Source organism: Eriocheir sinensis, chromosome 59 (genome assembly GCF_024679095.1).
Source record: "Eriocheir sinensis breed Jianghai 21 chromosome 59, ASM2467909v1, whole genome shotgun sequence".
Classification (NCBI taxonomy): Eukaryota; Metazoa; Arthropoda; class Malacostraca; order Decapoda; family Varunidae; genus Eriocheir; species Eriocheir sinensis.
Window position 1 is genome coordinate 1,621,510 of NC_066567.1, and position 20,560 is coordinate 1,642,069.

The 20,560-nt window shown below is 45.3% G+C and overlaps 1 protein-coding gene across 1 annotated transcript in view; it reads right to left on the reverse strand.

Annotated features, from left to right (window-relative positions):
• Positions 1–20,560, reverse strand: part of LOC126985324 (uncharacterized) — a 46,572-nt gene that overhangs the window by 15,266 nt on the left and 10,746 nt on the right. Inside the window, exons 9-26 of the mRNA XM_050840079.1 lie at positions 19,825–19,949; positions 18,729–18,921; positions 16,867–17,015; positions 15,849–15,992; positions 15,537–15,671; positions 14,879–15,038; positions 13,755–13,990; positions 11,209–11,398; positions 10,429–10,656; positions 9,466–9,647; positions 9,250–9,377; positions 7,073–7,169; positions 6,675–6,800; positions 5,971–6,082; positions 5,651–5,830; positions 3,341–3,534; positions 862–1,054; positions 274–437 (exon numbers count right to left, since the gene is read on the reverse strand). Coding sequence (XP_050696036.1) covers positions 274–437; positions 862–1,054; positions 3,341–3,534; positions 5,651–5,830; positions 5,971–6,082; positions 6,675–6,800; positions 7,073–7,169; positions 9,250–9,377; positions 9,466–9,647; positions 10,429–10,656; positions 11,209–11,398; positions 13,755–13,990; positions 14,879–15,038; positions 15,537–15,671; positions 15,849–15,992; positions 16,867–17,015; positions 18,729–18,921; positions 19,825–19,949 — 2,936 coding nt within the window. The remainder of the gene's footprint in view (positions 1–273; positions 438–861; positions 1,055–3,340; positions 3,535–5,650; positions 5,831–5,970; positions 6,083–6,674; positions 6,801–7,072; positions 7,170–9,249; positions 9,378–9,465; positions 9,648–10,428; positions 10,657–11,208; positions 11,399–13,754; positions 13,991–14,878; positions 15,039–15,536; positions 15,672–15,848; positions 15,993–16,866; positions 17,016–18,728; positions 18,922–19,824; positions 19,950–20,560) is intronic.

Below are 20,560 nucleotides of genomic sequence, written 5' to 3' on the forward strand. Positions count from 1 at the left end.
CCAGCCAAACCAATCTCATTAACACCCACTACTGAAATCACACTCACTCTGCTGGTTGGAGTGTGCAGCGAGCCCAAACTATACTACCGTCCAACTTTCTAATGCAAAAGTTTACCATCATCTGCATTCTCTCAGCCAAATCAATCCCATTAACACTCACTCTGCTGGTTGGAGTCTGCAGCGAGCCCAAACTATACTGCCGTCCAACTTTCTAATGCAAAAGTTTACCATCATCTGCATTCTCTCAGCCAAACCAATCCCATTAACACTCACTCTGCTGAAGTCACACGAGTCCAGGACGTTGGAGTCGGCGGTGAGGCCAGCCAGTAAGGTGACGTCCTCGGCGAAGGTGACCGTGCCGCCCAGCTGAGCACCGCCGCCCACCAGCGCTAAGTTGTCCATTACCACGCCATCGATGACAGGGGCGTCCAACACATCTAGGGGGGGGGGGGGGGAGGGTTTTTGTATTCATTTCCGTTTTCTTTTTCACCTTTTTATTTTTTTCCCCATTCTCCATCTTTATTTCCCATCCGCTTGTCCCTTCCTTTCTCCCGCCCCATCAATTCCCTCTTCTTCCTTTCCTATTTCATCCCCTCCCTTCACTTTCTCTCCTTCCTTCCTCAAACTTTCTCCTTCACTTAACTTTTCATCTTTCCCTCACTCTCCTTCCCTTCCATACCCATTCCACCTTCCATAATGCATCCCTCCCCTTCACTTTCTCTCCCATCCTTTCCTCTCTCCCTCCTTTCCCCTTCACTTTCCTTTCATCTTCCCCACCCTCCCTTCCATGCCCAGTCCATCTTCTATAATGCATCCCTTCCCTTCACTTCCTCTCCCTCCTTCCCTCCTCCTCCTCCTCACCTGCCGTCACATCGCCCAGGAAGGTGTAGTGCCCGGAGATCACCTGGTGGGAGCTCTTTCTTAGGATCCGTGAAGCCAAAGCGCCGAGGTCCACACCATTGATGCTGCCAGCTTGGAGGTTCCCGGAGACACGCAGGCCGCCGGTAAACAGCTTCCTACCCTCAATACGCCCCTTGAAGCCGACTTGAACCACCTGGAGGAGGATCATTAGGAGGGATTAAGGGATTAGCCGAGTCATTTAAGGGATTGGAGATAGGAGAAATGGGTTGAGTTATTGTTAAGGGATTAGCCGTGTCATTTAAGGGATTGGAGATAGGAGAAATGGGTTGAGTTATTGTTAAGGGATTAGCCGTGTCATTTAAGGGATTGGAGATAGGAGAAATGGGTTGAGTTATTGTTAAGGGATTAGCCGTGTCATTTAAGGGATTGGAGATAGGAGAAATGGGTTGAGTTATTGTTAAGGGATTAGCCGTGTCATTTAAGGGATTGGAGATAGGAGAAATGGGTTGAGATATTGTTAAGGGATTAGCCGTGTCATTTAAGGGATTGGAGATAGGAGAAATGGATGAGTTATTGTTAAGGGATTAGCCGTGTCATTTAAGGGATTGGAGACAGGAGAAATGGATGAGTTATTGTTAAGGGATTAGCCGAGTCATTTAAGGGATTGGAGAAAGGAGAAATGGATGAGTTATTGTTAAGGGATTAGCCGTGTCATTTAAGGGATTGGAGATAGGAGAAATGGGTTGAGTTATTGTTAAGGGATTAGCCGAGTCATTTAAGGGATTGGAGATAGGAGAAATGGATGGAGTCATTGTTAAGGGATTAGCCGAGTCATTTAAGGGATTGGAGATAGGAGAAATGGATTGAGTTATTGTTAAGGGATTAGCCGTGTCATTTAAGGGATTGGAGATAGGAGAAATGGGTTGAGTTATTGTTAAGGGATTAGCCGAGTCATTTAAGGGATTGGAGATAGGAGAAATGGATTGAGTTATTGTTAAGGGATTAGCCGAGTCATTTAAGGGATTGGAGATAGGAGAAATGGATTGAGTTATTGTTAAGGGATTAGCCGTGTCATTTAAGGGATTGGAGATAGGAGAAGTGGGTTGAGTTATTGTTAAGGGATTAGCCGAGTCATTTAAGGGATTGGAGATAGGAGAAATGGATGAGTTATTGTTAAGGGATTAGCCGTGTCATTTAAGGGATTGGAGATAGGAGAAGTGGGTTGAGTTATTGTTAAGGGATTAGCCGAGTCATTTAAGGGATTGGAGATAGGAGAAATGGATGGAGTCATTGTTAAGGGATTAGCCGAGTCATTTAAGGGATTGGAGATAGGAGAAATGGATTGAGTTATTGTTAAGGGATTAGCCGAGTCATTTAAGGGATTGGAGATAGGAGAAATGGGTTGAGTTATTGTTAAGGGATTAGCCGAGTCATTTAAGGGATTGGAGATAGGAGAAATGGATTGAGTTATTGTTAAGGGATTAGCCGAGTCATTTAAGGGATTGGAGAAAGGAGAAATGGATGAGTTATTGTTAAGGGATTAGCCGAGTCATTTAAGGGATTGGAGATAGGAGAAATGGATTGAGTTATTGTTAAGGGATTAGCCGTGTCATTTAAGGGATTGGAGAAAGGAGAAATGGATGGAGTCATTGTTAAGGGATTAGCCGTGTCATTTAAGGGATTGGAGATAGGAGAAATGGATGAGTTATTGTTAAGGGATTAGCCGTGTCATTTAAGGGATTGGAGAAAGGAGAAGTGGGTTGAGTTATTGTTAAGGGATTAGCCGAGTCATTTAAGGGATTGGAGAAGGGAGAAATGGATGAGTTATTGTTAAGGGATTAGCCGAGTCATTTAAGGGATTGGAGATAGGAGAAGTGGATTGAGTCATTGTTAAGGGATTAGCCGAGTCATTTAAGGGATTGGAGATAGGAGAAATGGATCGAGATATTGTTAAGGGATTAATTAGCCATATCTTTAAAGGGATTGGAGAAAGGAGAAGTGGATTGAGTTACTATGGAAAAGGATTAGGATGGTTCAAATAAGGGAGTAGGTTAAGTTAGAAGTCTAGATTAGGTTAAGCGTGCAAAAATGAAATCGTTGGTTAAGTTAATTAGGTCAAGATAGATTAGGTCAAGTGTTCAAGAAAACTGAGCGTGCAAAAATTAAATATCTTGGTTAAGTTAATTAGGTTAAGTTTAGATTAGGTTAAGTGTTCGAGAAAACTAAGGATGCAAGAAGGTTAAGTGTTCGAGAAAACTAAGGATGCAAGAAGGTTAAGTGTTCGAGAAAACTAAGGATGCAAGAAAGTTAAGTGTTCAAGATATGTGTGCAAAAATTAAAATGCTGGAATAGAAATGCTGGTTAAGTTAATTAGGTTAAGTCTAGATTAGGTTAAGTGTTCAAGAAAACTCAGTAAGCAAAAATATAAATGTTAAATTAGGTTAAAACACGGACGTTGGCTGGGTAAGTGGTCACGTACGTTGCCTAAGTAAGTGGTCCAGTCCTCGCCGTTGACGCGTGCCAGGGTGAGGCCGTGGGCGAAGTGAACATCTCTCTCCACGGTGAGGGCGGCGGAGACCACTTGGGGCGTGTGGGACGTGGTGCGGAGGGCGCGAGACAGCATGCGGGCGATGTCCACGCCGTCCACCAACCCAGACACATGGAGCTCACGGACTGGCGGCGGTGAGGTGGTGATTAAGTGGTGTGGAGGAGAGGTATGGTGGAAGGAGGGAGAAAGGGATGAGTGGGAGAGGAGAGGAGGTATGGATGGGAGAGGAAGGGAAAGGGGACAGCGGGAGAGAAGGGATAGAGGTATGGACGGGAGAGAAAGGGAAGGGAAATGGGACAGAGGAAGGCAGAAAGAGGGAGAGAACAGGAGACATGGACGGGAGAGATAGGGAAGGGAAAGGACAGAGAACAGGAGACATGGACGGGAAAGAAAGGGAAGGGAAAGGACAGAGGAAGGCAGAAAGAGGGAGAGAACAAGAGACATGGACGGGAAAAAAAGGGAAGGGAAAGGACAGAGGAAGGCAGAAAGAGGGAGAGAACAGGAGACATGGATGGGAAAGGGAAGGGAAAGGACAGAGGAAGGCAGAAAGAGGGAGAGAACAGGAGACATGGACGGGAGAGAAAAGGAAGGGAAAGGACAGAGGAAGGCAGAAAGAGGGAGAGAACAGGAGACATGGACGGGAAAGAAAGGGAAGGGAAAGGACAGAGGAAGGCAGAAAGAGGGAGAGAACAGGAGACATGGATGGGAGAGAAAAGGAAGGGAAATGGGACAGAGGAAGGCAGAAAGAGGGAGAGAACAGGAGACATGGACGGGAGAGATAGGGAAGGGAAAGGACAGAGGAAGGCAGAAAGAGGGAGAGAACAGGAGACATGGATGGGAGAGATAGGGAAGGGAAAGGACAGAGGAAGGCAGAAAGAGGGAGAGAACAAGAGACATGGACGGGAGAGAAAGGGAAGGGAAATGGGACAGAGGAAGGCAGAAAGAGGGAGACAACAGGAGACATGAATGGAAGAGAAAGGGAAGGGGAGAGGAAGGCACAAAGGAATGAGAAAAAACAAAACAAAAACAATGAGAAAAAGGGTATAGCGAACATCTTGACCCAAATAAAACTAAAGTCATGCTTCGAAAATTCACTTCACACTGAAACCCATAGCGGCGATACTGGCCACGAGGTATTGATTAACACTAACGAGGTAAGACCAAAGCTAACTATGCCTCATTAAAGATAAAATTTGCCCCTTCATTAAGGTAGAATTTCAAATACCTGAATCGACCCTTAATAAAACTCACCGATCCAAGGTTATTGATCTCACTGGTCAGAGCTCACCAACACAATTTCAAATACCTGAATTGACCCTTAAAGCTCACTGATCTAAGGTTAATTATCTCACTGGTCTGAGCTCACCAACACAATTTCAAATACCTGAATTGACCCTTAAAGCTCACTGATCCAAGGTTATTGATCTCACTGGTCTGAGCTCACCAACACAATTTCAAATACCTGAATTGACCCTTAAAACTCACTGATCTAAGGTTAATGATCTCACTGGTCTGAGCTCACCAACACAATTTCAAATACCTGAATCGACCCTTAATAAAACTCACTGATCCAAGGTTATTGATCTCACTGGTCTGAGCTCACCAACACAATTTCAAATACCTGAATTGACCCTTAAAGCTCACTGATCTAAGGTTATTGATCTCACTGGTCTGAGCTCACCAACACAATTTCAAATACCTGAATCGACCCTTAAAACTCAGATCTAAGGTTATTGATCTCACTGGTCTGAGCTCACCAACACAATTTCAAATACCTGAATTGACCCTTAAAGCTCACTGATCCAAGGTTATTGATCTCACTGGTCTGAGCTCACCGACAAGACTCTTTAATCTCGCTATGAACTGACGAGTATGAATACCTTAAGCTCACTAATCTCAACTCACTGATCTCTCTAATACATAGCCTTACCTATCTCACTGATCCCACTAACACAAGGTCACTAATCTCACTAATAGAAGCTCACCCATCTCACTAAAGAATACAAGATTAATATATACGGATCCCACTAATATGCTCACTGATCTCACTAATCTCATAACTAAGCTCACTGATCTCACTAATACACAGCCTTACCAATCTCACTGATGCCACTAACAGGCTCTAATCTCACTAATACAAGCTCACCAATCTCACTAAAGAATATAAAAGATAAATATATTCTGATCCCACTAATATATGCTCACTAATCTCACTAATCTCAAAACCGCCTCTCTACTCACTGTTGACGTCGCCGGAGAAGCGTACTCCCCCGCCGCCTGTAATGGTCGCGTCCTGGTCCACCAGCACGAGGTCAGAAGCCGCCGCCGCCACGTCCAGGCCGTTGATGGAGGTCACAGTCAGGTCAGATGAGGTCACTTGTAGGGAGGACATCAGGGCACCACCGGCAAAGGTTAGACGACCTGAAGGAGAAGAAAAAAAAACGGAAAATGGAGGTAAAATGTAAAAAAAAAAGGAAAAACAATTGAAAGATGAAGAAATAAAAATGAAAGATTGAATTACAGGTATTAACACAGGTAGGTAATTAGTGTACTTCTCTCACCTGTGTGCGGGATGGTCTGGTCAAGCCGCAACGCCCTGGTCAGCACGTGCAGGCCAGAGAAGTCCCCGTGCAGGTCAACATCACCCACGACTGTCACGCGCCCGGAGAACCTCTGTGGAGACAAACATTTATGGTCACCCTCCACTCTTAACAGTCTGACACCAACTTCTCAAAAAAAAAAAATTCGGGGCGGGTCGAAATTGGGGGCTGGTCGAAATTTCTCCCTCAGTAGTTCGGCACGGTGGCTTTGGAGGATAACTTTTCTACTTTCCTCTCGGGTTCCTGTTTCCTTACTAGACAGAGTTGTTTTTTTGGTCAAACTTTTCTTTCATTTACTGCTACGATATTTCTTCCTCCTCCTCACGACTACCGTTGCCAGACTATCGTACTCAAGAGCATAGTATTTAACGGTTCCTGACGCATAACTATTGCCAAGAAACATCAGGAATTGACTATTTTAACGAGAACTATAAATGAATCTTTAGCCATATTATCGTACTCAAGAGCATAGTATTTAACGGTTCCTGACGCATAACTATTGATAACATCAGGAATTGGCTATATTTTAACGACAACTATAAATGAATCGTTATTGAGGCCCAGAAGAGTTTTTGGGTCTGAAATCATACTAGTGAGCGAGTACGACAATCTGGCACAGTTACTCACGACCTCCTCACCACCACCTCCCAGCATCAGACACTCACCACCTCGACCTCCAGCGTCTGCGGCTCGTCCACGGTGATCAGGCGGGCGGGCAGCGTGGACACATCAACTCCAGCCACTGTCCTCCCTTCGGCCACCACGATGTTGCCGGCTACCTTGACGGAGCCCTGGAGGAGAAGCATGCAGGAGTGACTTAGGGACAGTAGAATGATATAAGAGTTAGTTTAGGGACAGTAGAATGATATAAGAGTTAGTTTAGGGACAGTAGAATGATATAAGAGTTAGTTTAGGAGTTAAGGATAGAGGGAGTGAAAGTAAGACTCGCTTGCTACTGGTGTAAAACTCTACGGTAAAGTCCACTCTCGTTTCATTACTTCCGACACACTAATCAACACTCAACTCCCCTTCAGCGTTCCCTTACTATTCTTGGTATGCTCACCTCGAAGGAGTAGCGTCCGGTGATCCGTTGGTTGGCGTTCAGCTGAAGGTACTCCGTCAGGGCGTGGCCGTTCAGTGTGCTGCCCTCCACGCCGCCCCTGAGGAACACAGATTTAGAACTTGATGGTTGAGAAGAAAGACGCGAGGAGGAAAACGCGAACAGTGAAAATAAAAGACGCAAAAAAAGTATGAAAGACGCGAAAATGAGAGATTGAAAGCGAAAATGAGAGATTGAAAGCGAAAACGAGAGATTGAAAGCGAAAACGAGAGATTGAAAGCGAAAACGAGAGATTGAAAGCGAAAATGAGAGATTGAAAGTGAAAATGAGAGAATGAAAGTGAAAATGAGAGAATGAAAGTGAGAATGACGAAAAAAAGATGAATAATCCTTGAAAAAAAAATGTAGAGACTGGAAACTTCGAAGACCAGAAAAAAAATAAAAGAACGAAAAAAATAAGGGAGACTAAACCAAATGAAGGAAGATTTTAAAGAAACAGAAGATCCATTAAAAATATAACCTCAAAATTAAGAACAGACAAACCCACACATCAAAACATCTACCCCCGTTTAACTATCACCCATCTACCTTACTGGACCACCATAACTCAAAACATCTACTCCCATTTATCTATCGCCTATCTACCTTACTGGACCACCATAACATCAAAACATCTACCCCCATTTATCTATCGCCTATACCTTACTGGACCACCATAACATCAAAACATCTACTCCCATTTAACTATCACCCATCTACCTTACTGGACCACCATAACATCAAAATATCTACTCCAATTTAGCTATCGCCTATACCTTACTGGACCACCATAATATCAAAACATCTACTACCATCTACTCCTCTCCTGTCTACCTTACTGGGAGACCTTAATTCCATCTCTCGAGTGGCTTTTCGTAGGTTAAGTCAAGCAAGTTTCAAAGGTAAGTTTCCTCATCCCTTCCCTTTGTTGCTGGATTTCCACCTGGCCGACTTCACCTTCCCTCAATATGTCCAATTTTACCCATTTCCTGTTCTGGTTTCCTCTCCCTTTTGTTATTTTCCTTTCCTTAGCCTTTCCCTTTCTTCCTTTTTCCCTTCATTTCCCTTCCTTTCCCTTCCTTAATCTTGCCTTGCCTTTCTTTCCCTTCCTTAATTCCTTCTTCCCTTCTCTTCCTTAATTCCTTCTTCCCTTCTCTTCCTTAATTCCTTCTTCCCTTCTCTTCCCTTCCTTTCCTTTCTTAATCTTGCCTTTCCTTCCTGCCTTCCTCTCTTTCTTAATGCCTTCCTCTTTCACACGGTCCGCCCACATGCTACGCCCATTTCCTGTCCACGCCCACGGGACTCTCACGCCCTCCCCGCTCATTACTGTCGTCTGGACCAAGGAAAGACCGCTAGAACTTAGCCACTTAAGAGATATCAAGGTTAACCATTGTAGGAAAGTGTACTGAAGTTTGTCTCAGAAAATAGCATAGGAATAAAATGCTTTGGCGATCTTGATAGAGTAAGGGATGAAAGAGTTTAGATTATGATTAACTCTTGCATTAGAAAGTTGGACAGCGCAGGAATAAGATATCAGTAGTATCCATTATAGGAATCTGTACCCAAGCTTTACAGATACATTGAAAGAGTGGAAGGGATGAAAGAGTGAAGATTATGACATACTCTTGCATTAGGAAGTTGGAGAGTAGCGTAGGACTAAGAAATCAAGGGTATATATTGAACGGATTGACGAGTGGAAGGGATGAAAGAGTGAAGATTATGACATACTCTTGCATTAGAAGTTGGAGAGTAGCGTAGGACTAAGAAATCAAGGGTATATATTGAACGGATTGACGAGTGGAAGGGATGAAAGAGTGAAGATTATGACACTCTTGCATTAGGAAGTTGGACAGCGCAGGAGTATATCTTTTTAACACGAGAATAAATCTCTCTAGAAATGCATTCGAGGCATGAGTGAAATATGAAAGACTGAAAATTATGATGAACTCTTGCATTAGGAAGTTGGATGGAACACTCATACAACACAACACCGCAACACTCACAAGAACACCGCCTCCCTGATGCATTAAAAAGTTGGATGGAACACTCGTACAACACAGCAACACTCACAACAACACCGCCTCCCTGATGCATTAAAAAGTTGGATGGAACACTCATACAACACAATACAGCAACACTCACAAGAACACCGCTTCCCTGATGTGGACCGGCACGTTGATCTCCTGCGCCACGGACTTACGCCAGAACAGTTTTGCCAAGTCGCCCAGGTTCACGCCGTTGACAGAGGGAATGACCACGTTACCTTTCACCTGAAGAAAAAAAACACAGGTGATATTCAGGAAAACACAGGTACGTCAAGTGTCAACACCAATCAACACCATCAACACCATATCTTACATGCATCACAGTCAACTTCATCTCGTGTTCCACCACCACGGTCACCACACCACCGCCGCCGCCCCCGAGGTTGCCCCCCGTGGCCACCTCTGAAGGATCTATGCCGTTGATGGTAGCACCCTCAGCCATACGGACGCCTGCCGAGCCCGTCACCTGCACACTCTCCAGGAAACGGATGCGACCTGAAGGGGAAAGACGGATGCTGTTAATGAGAGATAGAAAGATACTGGATGAGAGAATGCCCTGATGCGACTTGATGGGGAAAGACGGATGATAATAAGAGATAGGAAGATACTGGATGAGAGAAAGCCCGTCACCTGAACGCTCTCCAAGAAACGGATGCAACCTGAAGGGAAAAGACAGATGATGGTAATGAGAGATAGGAAGATACTGGATGAGAGAAAGCCCGTCACGTGAACACTCTCCAGGAAGCGGATGCAACCTGAAGGGGAAAGACAGATGATGGTAATGAGAGATAGGAAAATACTGGATGAGAGAATGGACTACAAGTGAAGGAACAGAATATATGATCAGGAAGGAAGGGAATAGAAGAGACTGAAAGGAAAATGGCGTTGGAAAGTGAAGTAAAATGAAGGTTACGTTTGAAGGCGAAAGAAAGAATGGAAGGAGATAAGGAGAGACTGAAGAAAATTAAAAATCCAAGACGAAAGAGAAGGGAAGAATGACCAAGAAAAACTGAAAATAGAAGAGTGAAAGGAAAAAGAACGGAGTTGGAAAGTGCCGGAAAATAAAGGTTACGTGTGAAGGCGAAAGGAAGAGAATGGAAGGATAAGGAGAGATTGAAGGAAAACACTAAAGCAAAGACAACAGATAGGAAAAATGACCAAGAAAACCTGAAAAAAAAATTAAGAAAGAAGGAAAGAAGAATGGAGAAAAAAGGTCAAAGAAAAAGACATAATCGAGACCCTTTGACGCCCCTCTCCGTCACGCTCCCCCTCTCACCTTCAATGGTCTGCTCAGCGTCGGTCAGCACTACATCTCTGCTTAAATCCAGGCCGTTGATGCTGTCTGATCGAAGCGCGGCGTTGATGGTAGCGCGGGCGAAGGTGTAAGCGCCGGAGACCGTGACGGGGGCGTTGAGGGGCAGCAGCTCACCCCAGGGCACGCCGTTGACCACACGAGCCTCGTTGTTCCCAGTTACCATCAGGCGGTTCTTGTATACGAGAGAACCTGAGGGAGAAAGGAAGGGATTAACCGGGTATAGGGTATCAGGACACCTCCCCTCCCGAAATTGACCTCTCTTTTTGGCCACTCCTTTGACCTCTATTCAAGAGCAAAGTAGCGGGCTTTTTTTATTTTCTTTACGCCCTTGAACCGTCTCCTTTACTGTAAAAAAAAATGCAGCGACGGGCCAAATTTGTGGCTTTACCGTGTACCAGCAACGGGCCAAATTTGTGGCTTTATCGTGTACCAGTGACGGGCCATATTTTTGCCACAATATAAACCCCAAAAAATAGATTATGCATAACCTGATAACAAATGCGTTGAGATATTAGGAGCAGCGAATAGCGGGCTTTTTTTTTATTATAGTTTCCTTTTTTTGTGCCCTTGAGCGGTCTGTTGTAAAAAAAATTAACTGGTTTGCGCGAGTGATGATTTTTTCTCATTCACTTAGAAGAGTCTTTAAGAAACATGATCCCTGAAGCTACCGGGTCAAATGTAGGCTTCTGGGTTTTTTTCCCCGAGAGGTTTGTTTTCTTTCTTTCTCCCCCTACTACCCACCTGTCAGCCTGTAGTCCCCGCGCCTCCTGACCATCGCCTTCTCCAGGTCCGCCACGTTCACGCCGTTCACCGTCCCCACGTTCAGGTTGCCGCCCACTGTGAGCTTCCGGATGCTGTGACGACCAGACAAGACCAGCGTCCCCGCCACGTCTGTGAACACCGCCTGGCCCAACACCTGACCCAAGGAGATCTGTGGAGGGGAGGATTAGATGTTATAGAGGATTGAAGTTATGGAATATTGGATTAGATGATGTTATAGAGAATTGAAGTTAGGAATATTGGATTAGATGATGTTATAAAGGATTGAAGTTAGGAATATTGGATTAGATGATGTTATAAAGGATTGAAGTTAGGAATATTGGATTAGATGATGTTATAGAGAATTGAAGTTAGGAATATTGGATTAGATGATGTTATAGAGAATTGAAGTTATGGAATATTGGATTAGATGATGTTATAGAGAATTGAAGTTATGGAATATTGGATTAGATGATGTTATAGAGAATTGAAGTTATGGAATATTGGATTAGATGATGTTATAGAGAATTGAAGTTATGGAATATTGGATTAGATGATGTTATAGAGAATTGAAGTTATGGAATATTGGATTAGATGATGTTATAGAGAATTGAAGTTATGGAATATTGGATTAGATGATGTTATAGAGAATTGAAGTTATGGAATATTGGATTAGATGATGTTATAGAGAATTGAAGTTATGGAATATTGGATTAGATGATGTTATAGAGAATTGAAGTTATGGAATATTGGATTAGATGATGTTATAGAGAATCGAGTTTAGGAATATTGGATTAGATGATGTTATAGAATTGAAGTTATGGAATATTGGATTATATGATGTTATAGACGATTGAAGTTAGGAATATTGGATTAGATGTTATAGAGGATTGAAGTTAGGAATATTGGATTAGATGATGTTATAGAGGATTGAAGTTAGGAAGAACATTATAGAGGATAGGAGAATTAGAATCCATCATAGAGTATAAGAGTTTGAATTCGAATATATAATAGAGGATGCAAGTTCAAGATATTATAGAAGGAAGTATTTGAAGGAACAGCTTTCAAACACTCCTCTTACTGAAACTACCCAAGCCATTAACTCTTCAGCAATTATTATAACTATTAATCTATTCAAAAATCAAGAACATTAAGGATATGCTATATTTAAATGTACCTCTATAGCAAGCATCTTCAAAATTCCTTTCAAAACATCAAAATAATCTAAAACCATCCTAATCACCCTTCTTATCTCCATTCAGGACGTATCTAAATCTCCCTTCAAAATAACCAAGTCTCCCTTCAATACGGCCTCAATCTCCGCCTTCTAATCTTCATTCAAAACTTGCTCATTTAAATCTCCCTTCAAAATAGTTAAGCCTCCCTTCAATACAACTGTTGGCTCCCCCTTCAAACGCTTGTAAATTCACCCTTCAGAACACCCTCAAGATCTCCTCCCCTTCAAAACAACTGTTGGATCCCCCTTCAAACACTTGTAAACTCTCCCTTCAGAACACCCTCAAGATCCCCTCCCCTTCAATACAACTGTTTGATCCCCCTTCAAACACTTGTAAACTCTCCCTTCAGAACACCCTCAAGATTCCCTCCCCTTCAATACAACTGTTGGATCCCCCTTCAAACACTTGTAAACTCTCCCTTCAGAACACCCTCAAGATCCCCTCCCCTTCAAAACAACTGTTGGATCCCCCTTCAAACACTTTTAAATTCTCCCTTCAATACACCCTCAAGATCCCCTCCCCTTCAAAACAACTGTTGGCTCCCCCTTCAAACACTTGTAAACTCTCCCTTCAGAACACCCTCAAGATCCCCTCCCCTTCAAAACAACCGTTGGATCCCCCTTCAAACACTTGTAAATCCTCCCTTTAGAACACCCTCAAGATCCCCTCCCATTCAAAACAACTGTTGGCTCCCCCTTCAAACACTTGTAAACTCTCCCTTCAGAACACCCTCAAGATCCCCTCCCATTCAAAACAACTGTTGGCTCCCCCTTCAAACACTTGTAAACTCTCCCTTCAGAACACCCTCAAGATCCCCTCCCCTTCAAAACAACTGTTGGCTCCCCCTTCAAACACTTGTAAACTCTCCCTTCAGAACACCCTCAAGATCCCCTCCCCTTCAAAACAACTGTTGGCTCCCCCTTCAAACACTTGTAAACTCTCCCTTCAGAACACCCTCAAGATCCCCTCCCCTTCAAAACAACTGTTGGATCCCCCTTCAAACACTTGTAAACTCTCCCTTCAGAACACCCTCAAGATCCCTCCTTCAAAACAACTGTTGGATCCCCCTTCAAACACTTGTAAACTCTCCCTTTAGAACACCCTCAAGATCCCCTCCCCTTCAAAACAACTGTTGGATCCCCCTTCAAACACTTTTAAACTCTCCCTTCAATACACCCTCAAGATCCCCTCCCCTTCAAAACAACTGTTGGATCCCCCTTCAAACACTTGTAAACTCTCCCTTCAGAACACCCTCAAGATCCCCTCCAACGGTCCCCTTCAAGCGCTCACCCCGTTGATGGCCGCCACCTCCAGAGCCTCCCGCACGATCAGCCTCGCGAACGTCTTCCTCGCGGTAAATGTCACGTCCTGGCGCTGACGTACGATGGCGGCGGTGCTGAGGCCGTTCACAGTCAGCGGGTTGGTCAGGCCGCACCCGGTGATGTGGCACACGCGGCCGGCGGTGAGGGTGTGGTATGTGTGACGTCCGGATACAACCTGCCCAGCCACACTCTTACGCATGTAGTCTGAGGGAGAGATGAAGAGGGATGTGAGAGGGAGATTATGGAGGGGAGAAAGAGGGTGAGATAAGGAGGGAGAGGTGAGAGGGGGAGAGAGGAAGAAGGAGAGATAAGGAGGGAGGGAGAGGCAAGAGAAGGGGGAGATGAGTGGAGGAAGGGAGGAAGAGGGAGAGATAAGGAGGGAGGGATGACTGGAGGGAGAGAGGAAGAAGGAGAGAGAAGGAGGGAGGGAGAGGCAAGAGAAGGGGGAGATGAGTGGAGGAAGGGAGGAAGAGGGAGAGATAAGGAGGGAGGGAGAGGCAAGAGAGGGAGAGATGACTGGAGGGAGGGAGGAAGAGGGAGAGATAAAGAGGGAGGCGTGAGGGAGAGAGGTAAACAGAGGGAGAGAGAGGCAGGAGAGGGGGAGAGACTAGTGGAGGAAGGAGAGATAAGGAGGGAGGGAGAGGTAAGAGAGGGGGAGAGATGACTGGAGGGAGGGAGAAGAGGCGAGGAAGGAAGATGTCTCCATTCTCTTATAGCAGTTCAATCCCTCCCTTCCTCCCCCTCATCTGCATAACAAACTCTCCTTCCCTTTAGACGTTTTAGAGATAACTCACTAACGACCTACTTCGCCTCGCCTCCCTTTGTTTCGTCCCATTCACAGATAAGGGTCGTAATTTAAAACATTTCGTTGCCTAAGTTCACACATTTGACATGGCTTTCGTAGTAGCTGTAGGCCTTTCCAGGGGTAGTTTTATGACCCTGTTGGTAGTTTGACCCTCCTCCTGTGCCATGAACCTTAAAAAAACACTCATAAATACCCGATTGATACCCTCTTTGACCTTTAGTAATAGTCGATGTGAAAAGCGATGGTGTCTTAAAATACAGCCCTTTAAGCCCCTCCCAGCCACTCACCCGCGGTCTGCACCCCGTTGATGGAGCCTGGTGGGTGCTGGGAGCGCGTGGTGAACCTCTGCGCAGCGAGACTCACGAACTGCCAGTGTCCAGAGATGACTTGGTCCGGCCCGTCAAGGAGTACTTCATTTGCGAGGCTCGTGAGGGTGACGCCGTGAAGCTGGAACAAGGAACAAGTTTAAAAGTCGGTATGACAAGACATTTTACCTTCTCATATCAAAGAGGGAGTCAGTTTGGCTCCAATGAGAGTTTCTTTAGGTTCACGGTACAGAGGAAGGGTCACACTACCACTAGGGTCACAAAACTACTACTGGAAATTACCACGGGTTCTATATATAATGACTTTCTTTAGGTTCACGGTACAGAGGAGGGGTCACACTACCACTAGGGTCACAAAACTACTACTGGAAATTACCACGGGTTCTATATATAATGACTTTCTTTAGGTTCACGGTACAGAGGAAGGGTCACACTACCACCAGGGTCACAAAACTACTACTGGAAATGCCCACAACTCCTGCGAAAGCCTTGTCAAATATGTGTTCTTGAGCGGCGAAATGGGTATTGTTGATGATATACAAGACAAATCTCATTCATTACTAGTTATATAGAAGAACTTTTATTTTCCCCGTCCCATTCAGTCTCATTCTGTCCTTACCTTGTGCACGGAGACCACGTCGAACTGTGCCGTGGTAGCGAAGAGGGAGGCGCCGAGGACTGGGTTTCTGATGGTCTGTTCCCCGGCGTAGTACAGGACGGAGCCTAGCGATGCCTGGACCTCCCGCACCTCGGCCTGTAAGAGGGAAGGATTTTTCAAGTTACGACTATACCGCCTCTCAGACTCGGCCGGTAGAGGAGGTTGCCATTGTCATTTAGCTAGTGTTCCGTGATGCATGTCTGGTAAATTAAGTCAATGATCTACAGCTTAATTCATGCGGCGCTCTCTACCACAAGCTCCCCTTCCCCTCACCTGTAGCCTCGCCAGCAGCGCCTCGTACTCTCCCCTACTCTGGTTGGCGCCCGTCACTCCCTCGGGCGGGATGACAACGGTGTGTTGGAGTGTCGAGGTCTGACCCACCCAGAGCTCAGGCACGGTGATGGGGCCGCTCCACACCTGTACCGATGGAATTAGATACTGTAATTACCTGTATACAAGTTAATTACACCCTGAAATCAACTATATATGGGTTAATAGTACTTTCTTCCTCTTCTGCTTAAATACATATATACTGAATGAGTGTTTCTATATCTGTTTAACAAGTATTTTTCATTCCTTTTAAGTCAGTCTCCCATATCACAAATTCTCCCTTTCGTTCGTTCGTTTAAAGACACTACCGCCAATATTACATCATCCTTCCAGTACTTTATTCCTCTTCTGCTTAAATAGATATATACTGAATGAGTGTTTCTATGTCTGTTTAACAAGTATTTTTCATTCCTTTTAACCCGGTAGCTTCGGGGGTCACTTTTCTTAAAGGCCCCTCGAAGCGAATTAATGAGAAAAAAATCATCACTCACGCAAACCACTTCATAATATATATCAACGCATTTGTGATCAGGTTATGCATCATCTATTTTGGGGAGAGTTATATCACGGCAAAAATGTGGCCCGTCGCTGCAACACGATAACGCCACAAATTTGGACCCTCGCTGTAACGCCACAAATTTGGACCCTCGCTGTAACGCCACAAATTTGGACCCTCGCTGTAACGCCACAAATTTGGACCCTCGCTGTAACGCCACAAATTTGGACCCTCGCTGTAACGCCACAAATTTGGACCCTCGCTGTAACGCCACAAATTTGGACCCTCGCTGTAACGCCACAAATTTGGACCCTCGCTGTAACGCCACAAATTTGGCCCCTCGCTGTAACGCCACAAATTTGGACCCTCGCTGCTTCCAGATTAAGTCATTCTCCCATAATTATCATCCACCATTTCGTTCGTCCATTCCCTTAAGCTACGTCCGTGTTCTTTCTCCGTACGTACCTGCGCATGGTCCACCGTCATGAGGGCGTCCGTGTCCACCACCTGTTTCAGCGCCGCCACGTAGGGTTTCCGGCTCTCCAGGATGCCCCGCAGACCGTCCAGACACGCAGATAGCTGACTCTCCTGCTGACCCATCATGTCCTCGCGGCCTGACCGGAGGAGGGGAGGATTAGAACCTTGAACCGTGGGAACCTTGAGAAACCCCTTGATAGAACCCGTAGACAGAACCCTTCCTTAGACAATTAGATAAAAACATTAGATAACCATTTAGACAGAAGCCATCTAGAAACATTGATTAGAACCTTTCAGAACCCGTTATTAGAATTATTAGAACCTTTAGAACCCTAGATCAGGATGTAGAACCTATAGAACCCTTGATAAGAACTTACAATCCATAGATACTTTGATTAGAACCTTGCAGAACCCTTTATTAAAACCGACCATAAACAGAACTAACCGGAGGGAGGTTTAGGGGATCAGAACCAATTTGGGAACGTTTGACAAGGGATTCAAGAGCCATTAGAACAGTTTTAGACAGAGAGAGAGACAGACAGACAGACAGACATTAACCCGCAAACATTCATCAGCTGGTGCAAACAATATCAATGAGTCTTCCAACACACACACACGTACGCACACACACACACGTTCATAACACAATCATATTCATTCACCGCCTCACTTAATTAACTTGTAACAAATAAAACTAAATTCTCTCTCTCTCTCTCTCTCTCTCTCTCTCTCTCTCTCTCTCTCTCTCTCTCTCTCTCTCTCTCTCTCTCTCTCTCTCTCTCTCTCTCTCTCTCTCTCTCTCTCTCTCTCTCTCTCTCTCTCTCTCTCTCTCTCTCTCTCTCTCTCTCTCTCTCTCTCTCTCTCTCTCTCTCTCTCTCTCTCTCCTTCCTTCCTTCCTCTCCTTTCCCTTACTTTTTCCTTTCCTTTACGCTCAGATCCATTTTTTTTCCTTTCTCTTCCTTCCCTTCCTCGCCTCTCCCTTCCTTCCCTTTCTCTTCCATTCCTTTCCTTCCGTTTCTTCTTCTCATCCTCCTCCCCTTTTTCTTTCCTCTTCTCCCTTCTCTTATCTCCTTCCCTCTCCTCCATTTTTCTCTCCCTTTCCTTAACTTTCCTCCATTCCCTCCCTCCATCCCTCCATTTTCCTCTCCCTTTCCTTAACTTTCCTCCATTCCCTCCCTCCATCCCCTCTCTCTCCTCCCCTTTCCTCCATTCCTTCCCTCCATCCCTTCTGTTTCCTCCCCTCCCCTCCATTTCTCTCTCCCTTTCCTTTCCTCCCCTCTCCTCCATTTCTCTCCCTTTCCTTTCCTCCCCTCCCCTCCATTTCTCTCCCTTTCCTTTCCTCCCCTCCCCTCCCCTTCCCCTCCCTCTCTCCTCTTCACAAATAAACACGCAAGTTATTTCAGCATCAAACGTTATTATAAAACTTAATAAAGGCCGGAATATTTCGCTTCATAAAAGGAATAACTCATTTTGATTCTCTATGTCTACCTGTTTTAACTATTTCACGAGCTATGCTAAGTTTTCATTTCCTCATATAATTATTTTTTCATTCTCTGCCTTGTGTAATTATCTTTCACCGTATCATTTACTTCAATATTTATCTTTTAATTTCCATATATCGACTTCAAAGTATATTTTTCCCATCATTTTCAACTCACTCCAACGTTCACTCATCCACCTCTATCCCACTCATCCACTCAAGTCCCGTCCACTTCACTCTACTCACCATCCATCAGTCTCCACTTTAATCTACTCATCGATTTCCTCAGTATATTTTTTCTCAGTCTTCCACTCAACTCCACTTTACTCCACTCGCCATCCACCAGAGCCTCCACTTTTAGTCTACTCACCCTCCATCAGAGCCTCCAAGTGGACAATCCTCGCCTCCACCCTGCTGACCGGACCCTCACACACGTAGACAAGCACAAAGTCGGGACCCACGGCAGCAGCGGCCAGGTCCTTGACGGCGGAGCACTCGGTGGTGACGATGAAGGAAGGATCGTGGTTTCCCGTGGTATGGTACGTGTAGGCCGTGATCTTGGGCTGCGGGGGAAGGTCATGGTAGGTTAGGGGGGGAGGGGGGGGGGGGATGTGGCTAGCCGGAGTTTCGTACGAGCAGGGAAGGCGATTGAGTTGTAGGAGAGGAGGGGAAAGTTTGAAAGTCGTTTAGTCGGCGCAACACCAGCAGTCATATGCCGGAGAGAGACAGAAGAGGAAGGAATTATAGGAGAACGAAACAGATCCCAGGAGACGGGACACCACCCCCGTTTAATACCTGGTACCCATTCACTGCTGGGTGGACAGGGGCGTAGGGTATCGGAAAAGCCGCCCAAATTTCTCCAATCCGCCCGGGAACCGATCCCGGGCTCTCTCGGTTGTGAGCCGAGTGTGTTAACCACTGTACCACGAAGCTCCCCTGTAGCTACCCGGGGTTTCGTACGAGCAAGGAGGGGGACGGCTGACTAAGGGGGAGAGTGTCATGCTACGTTACAGAGGGAGGTTCTGGCTAGCCGGGGTTTCGTACGAGCAAGGAGGGGGACGGCTGACTAAGGGGGGGGGGAGGTCATGATACGTTACAGGGGGAGGTTCTGGCTAGCCGGGGTTTCGTGCGTGCAAGGAGGGGGACGGCTGACTAAGGGGGGGGGGGAAGTCATGATACGTTACAGGAGAGAGACTTTGCTTTTTTTTTTTTTTTTACAACAAAGAAGACAGCTCAGGGGAACAAAAAAGGAAACAATAAAAAAAGCCCGCTACTCGCTGCTCCTAAAAAGAATCTAAAGAGGTGGCCGAAAGAAGAGTCAATTTCGGGGGTTCTTGCGTAGAGAGTCTGAGAGAAGGTCGAAATACGAAGTTACATGAAGCTTATATACATCAATCCATATATACAAGGACAGGTGGACAGGTGTATCCACAGGTGTTTGGTGTTCATTAAAATACTCCACTCACCCCGGCGGAAGCGAAGATGAGGTGTTCGAAGTTCGGGAGCGGCAGGATGGCGAGAGAGACGCCGCCACCCCCGAGGGACGGCATCTCCGGCGTCTGTAACGTCTGCCACTGGGCCAACTGGTAGCCTGGCGGGGAGGGGAAGAAGGGGAGTGGAGAGACTTTGCGGGGAGTGGAGAAACCTCTAAACGGACTATCCAACTCCCTATAACACTACCAAAGGAAAGTAAACAGGAAAAATACTCTGAATATTTGAACGGGGAGTGCAGAAATACTTTAAACGGACTATCCAACTCCCTATAACACTACCAAAGGAAAGTAAACAGGAAAAATACTCTGAATATTTGAACGGGGAGTGCAGAAATACTTTAAACGGACTATCCAACTCCCTATAACACTACCAAAGGAAAGTAAACAGGAAAAATACTCTGAATATTTGAACGGGGAGTGCAGAAATACTTTAAACGGACTATCCAACTTCCTATAACACTACCAAAGGAAAATTAACAGGAAAAATACTCATAATATTTAAATAAGACTAATTCTCAAGCACCTAGGACTACTCACAGATCCTCCACGCTAAGAGAATCCAGTACCACGAATACCTATAGAATGCAATAGAAGGGGCATACTAAAAACTATAACTTACTCCTAGGAATACTCTCAAGACCATAGCGAATTACCAAACGAACAAGAACAACCTCCTAGGAATTCTCACAAGACCACACGCTCCTAAGAC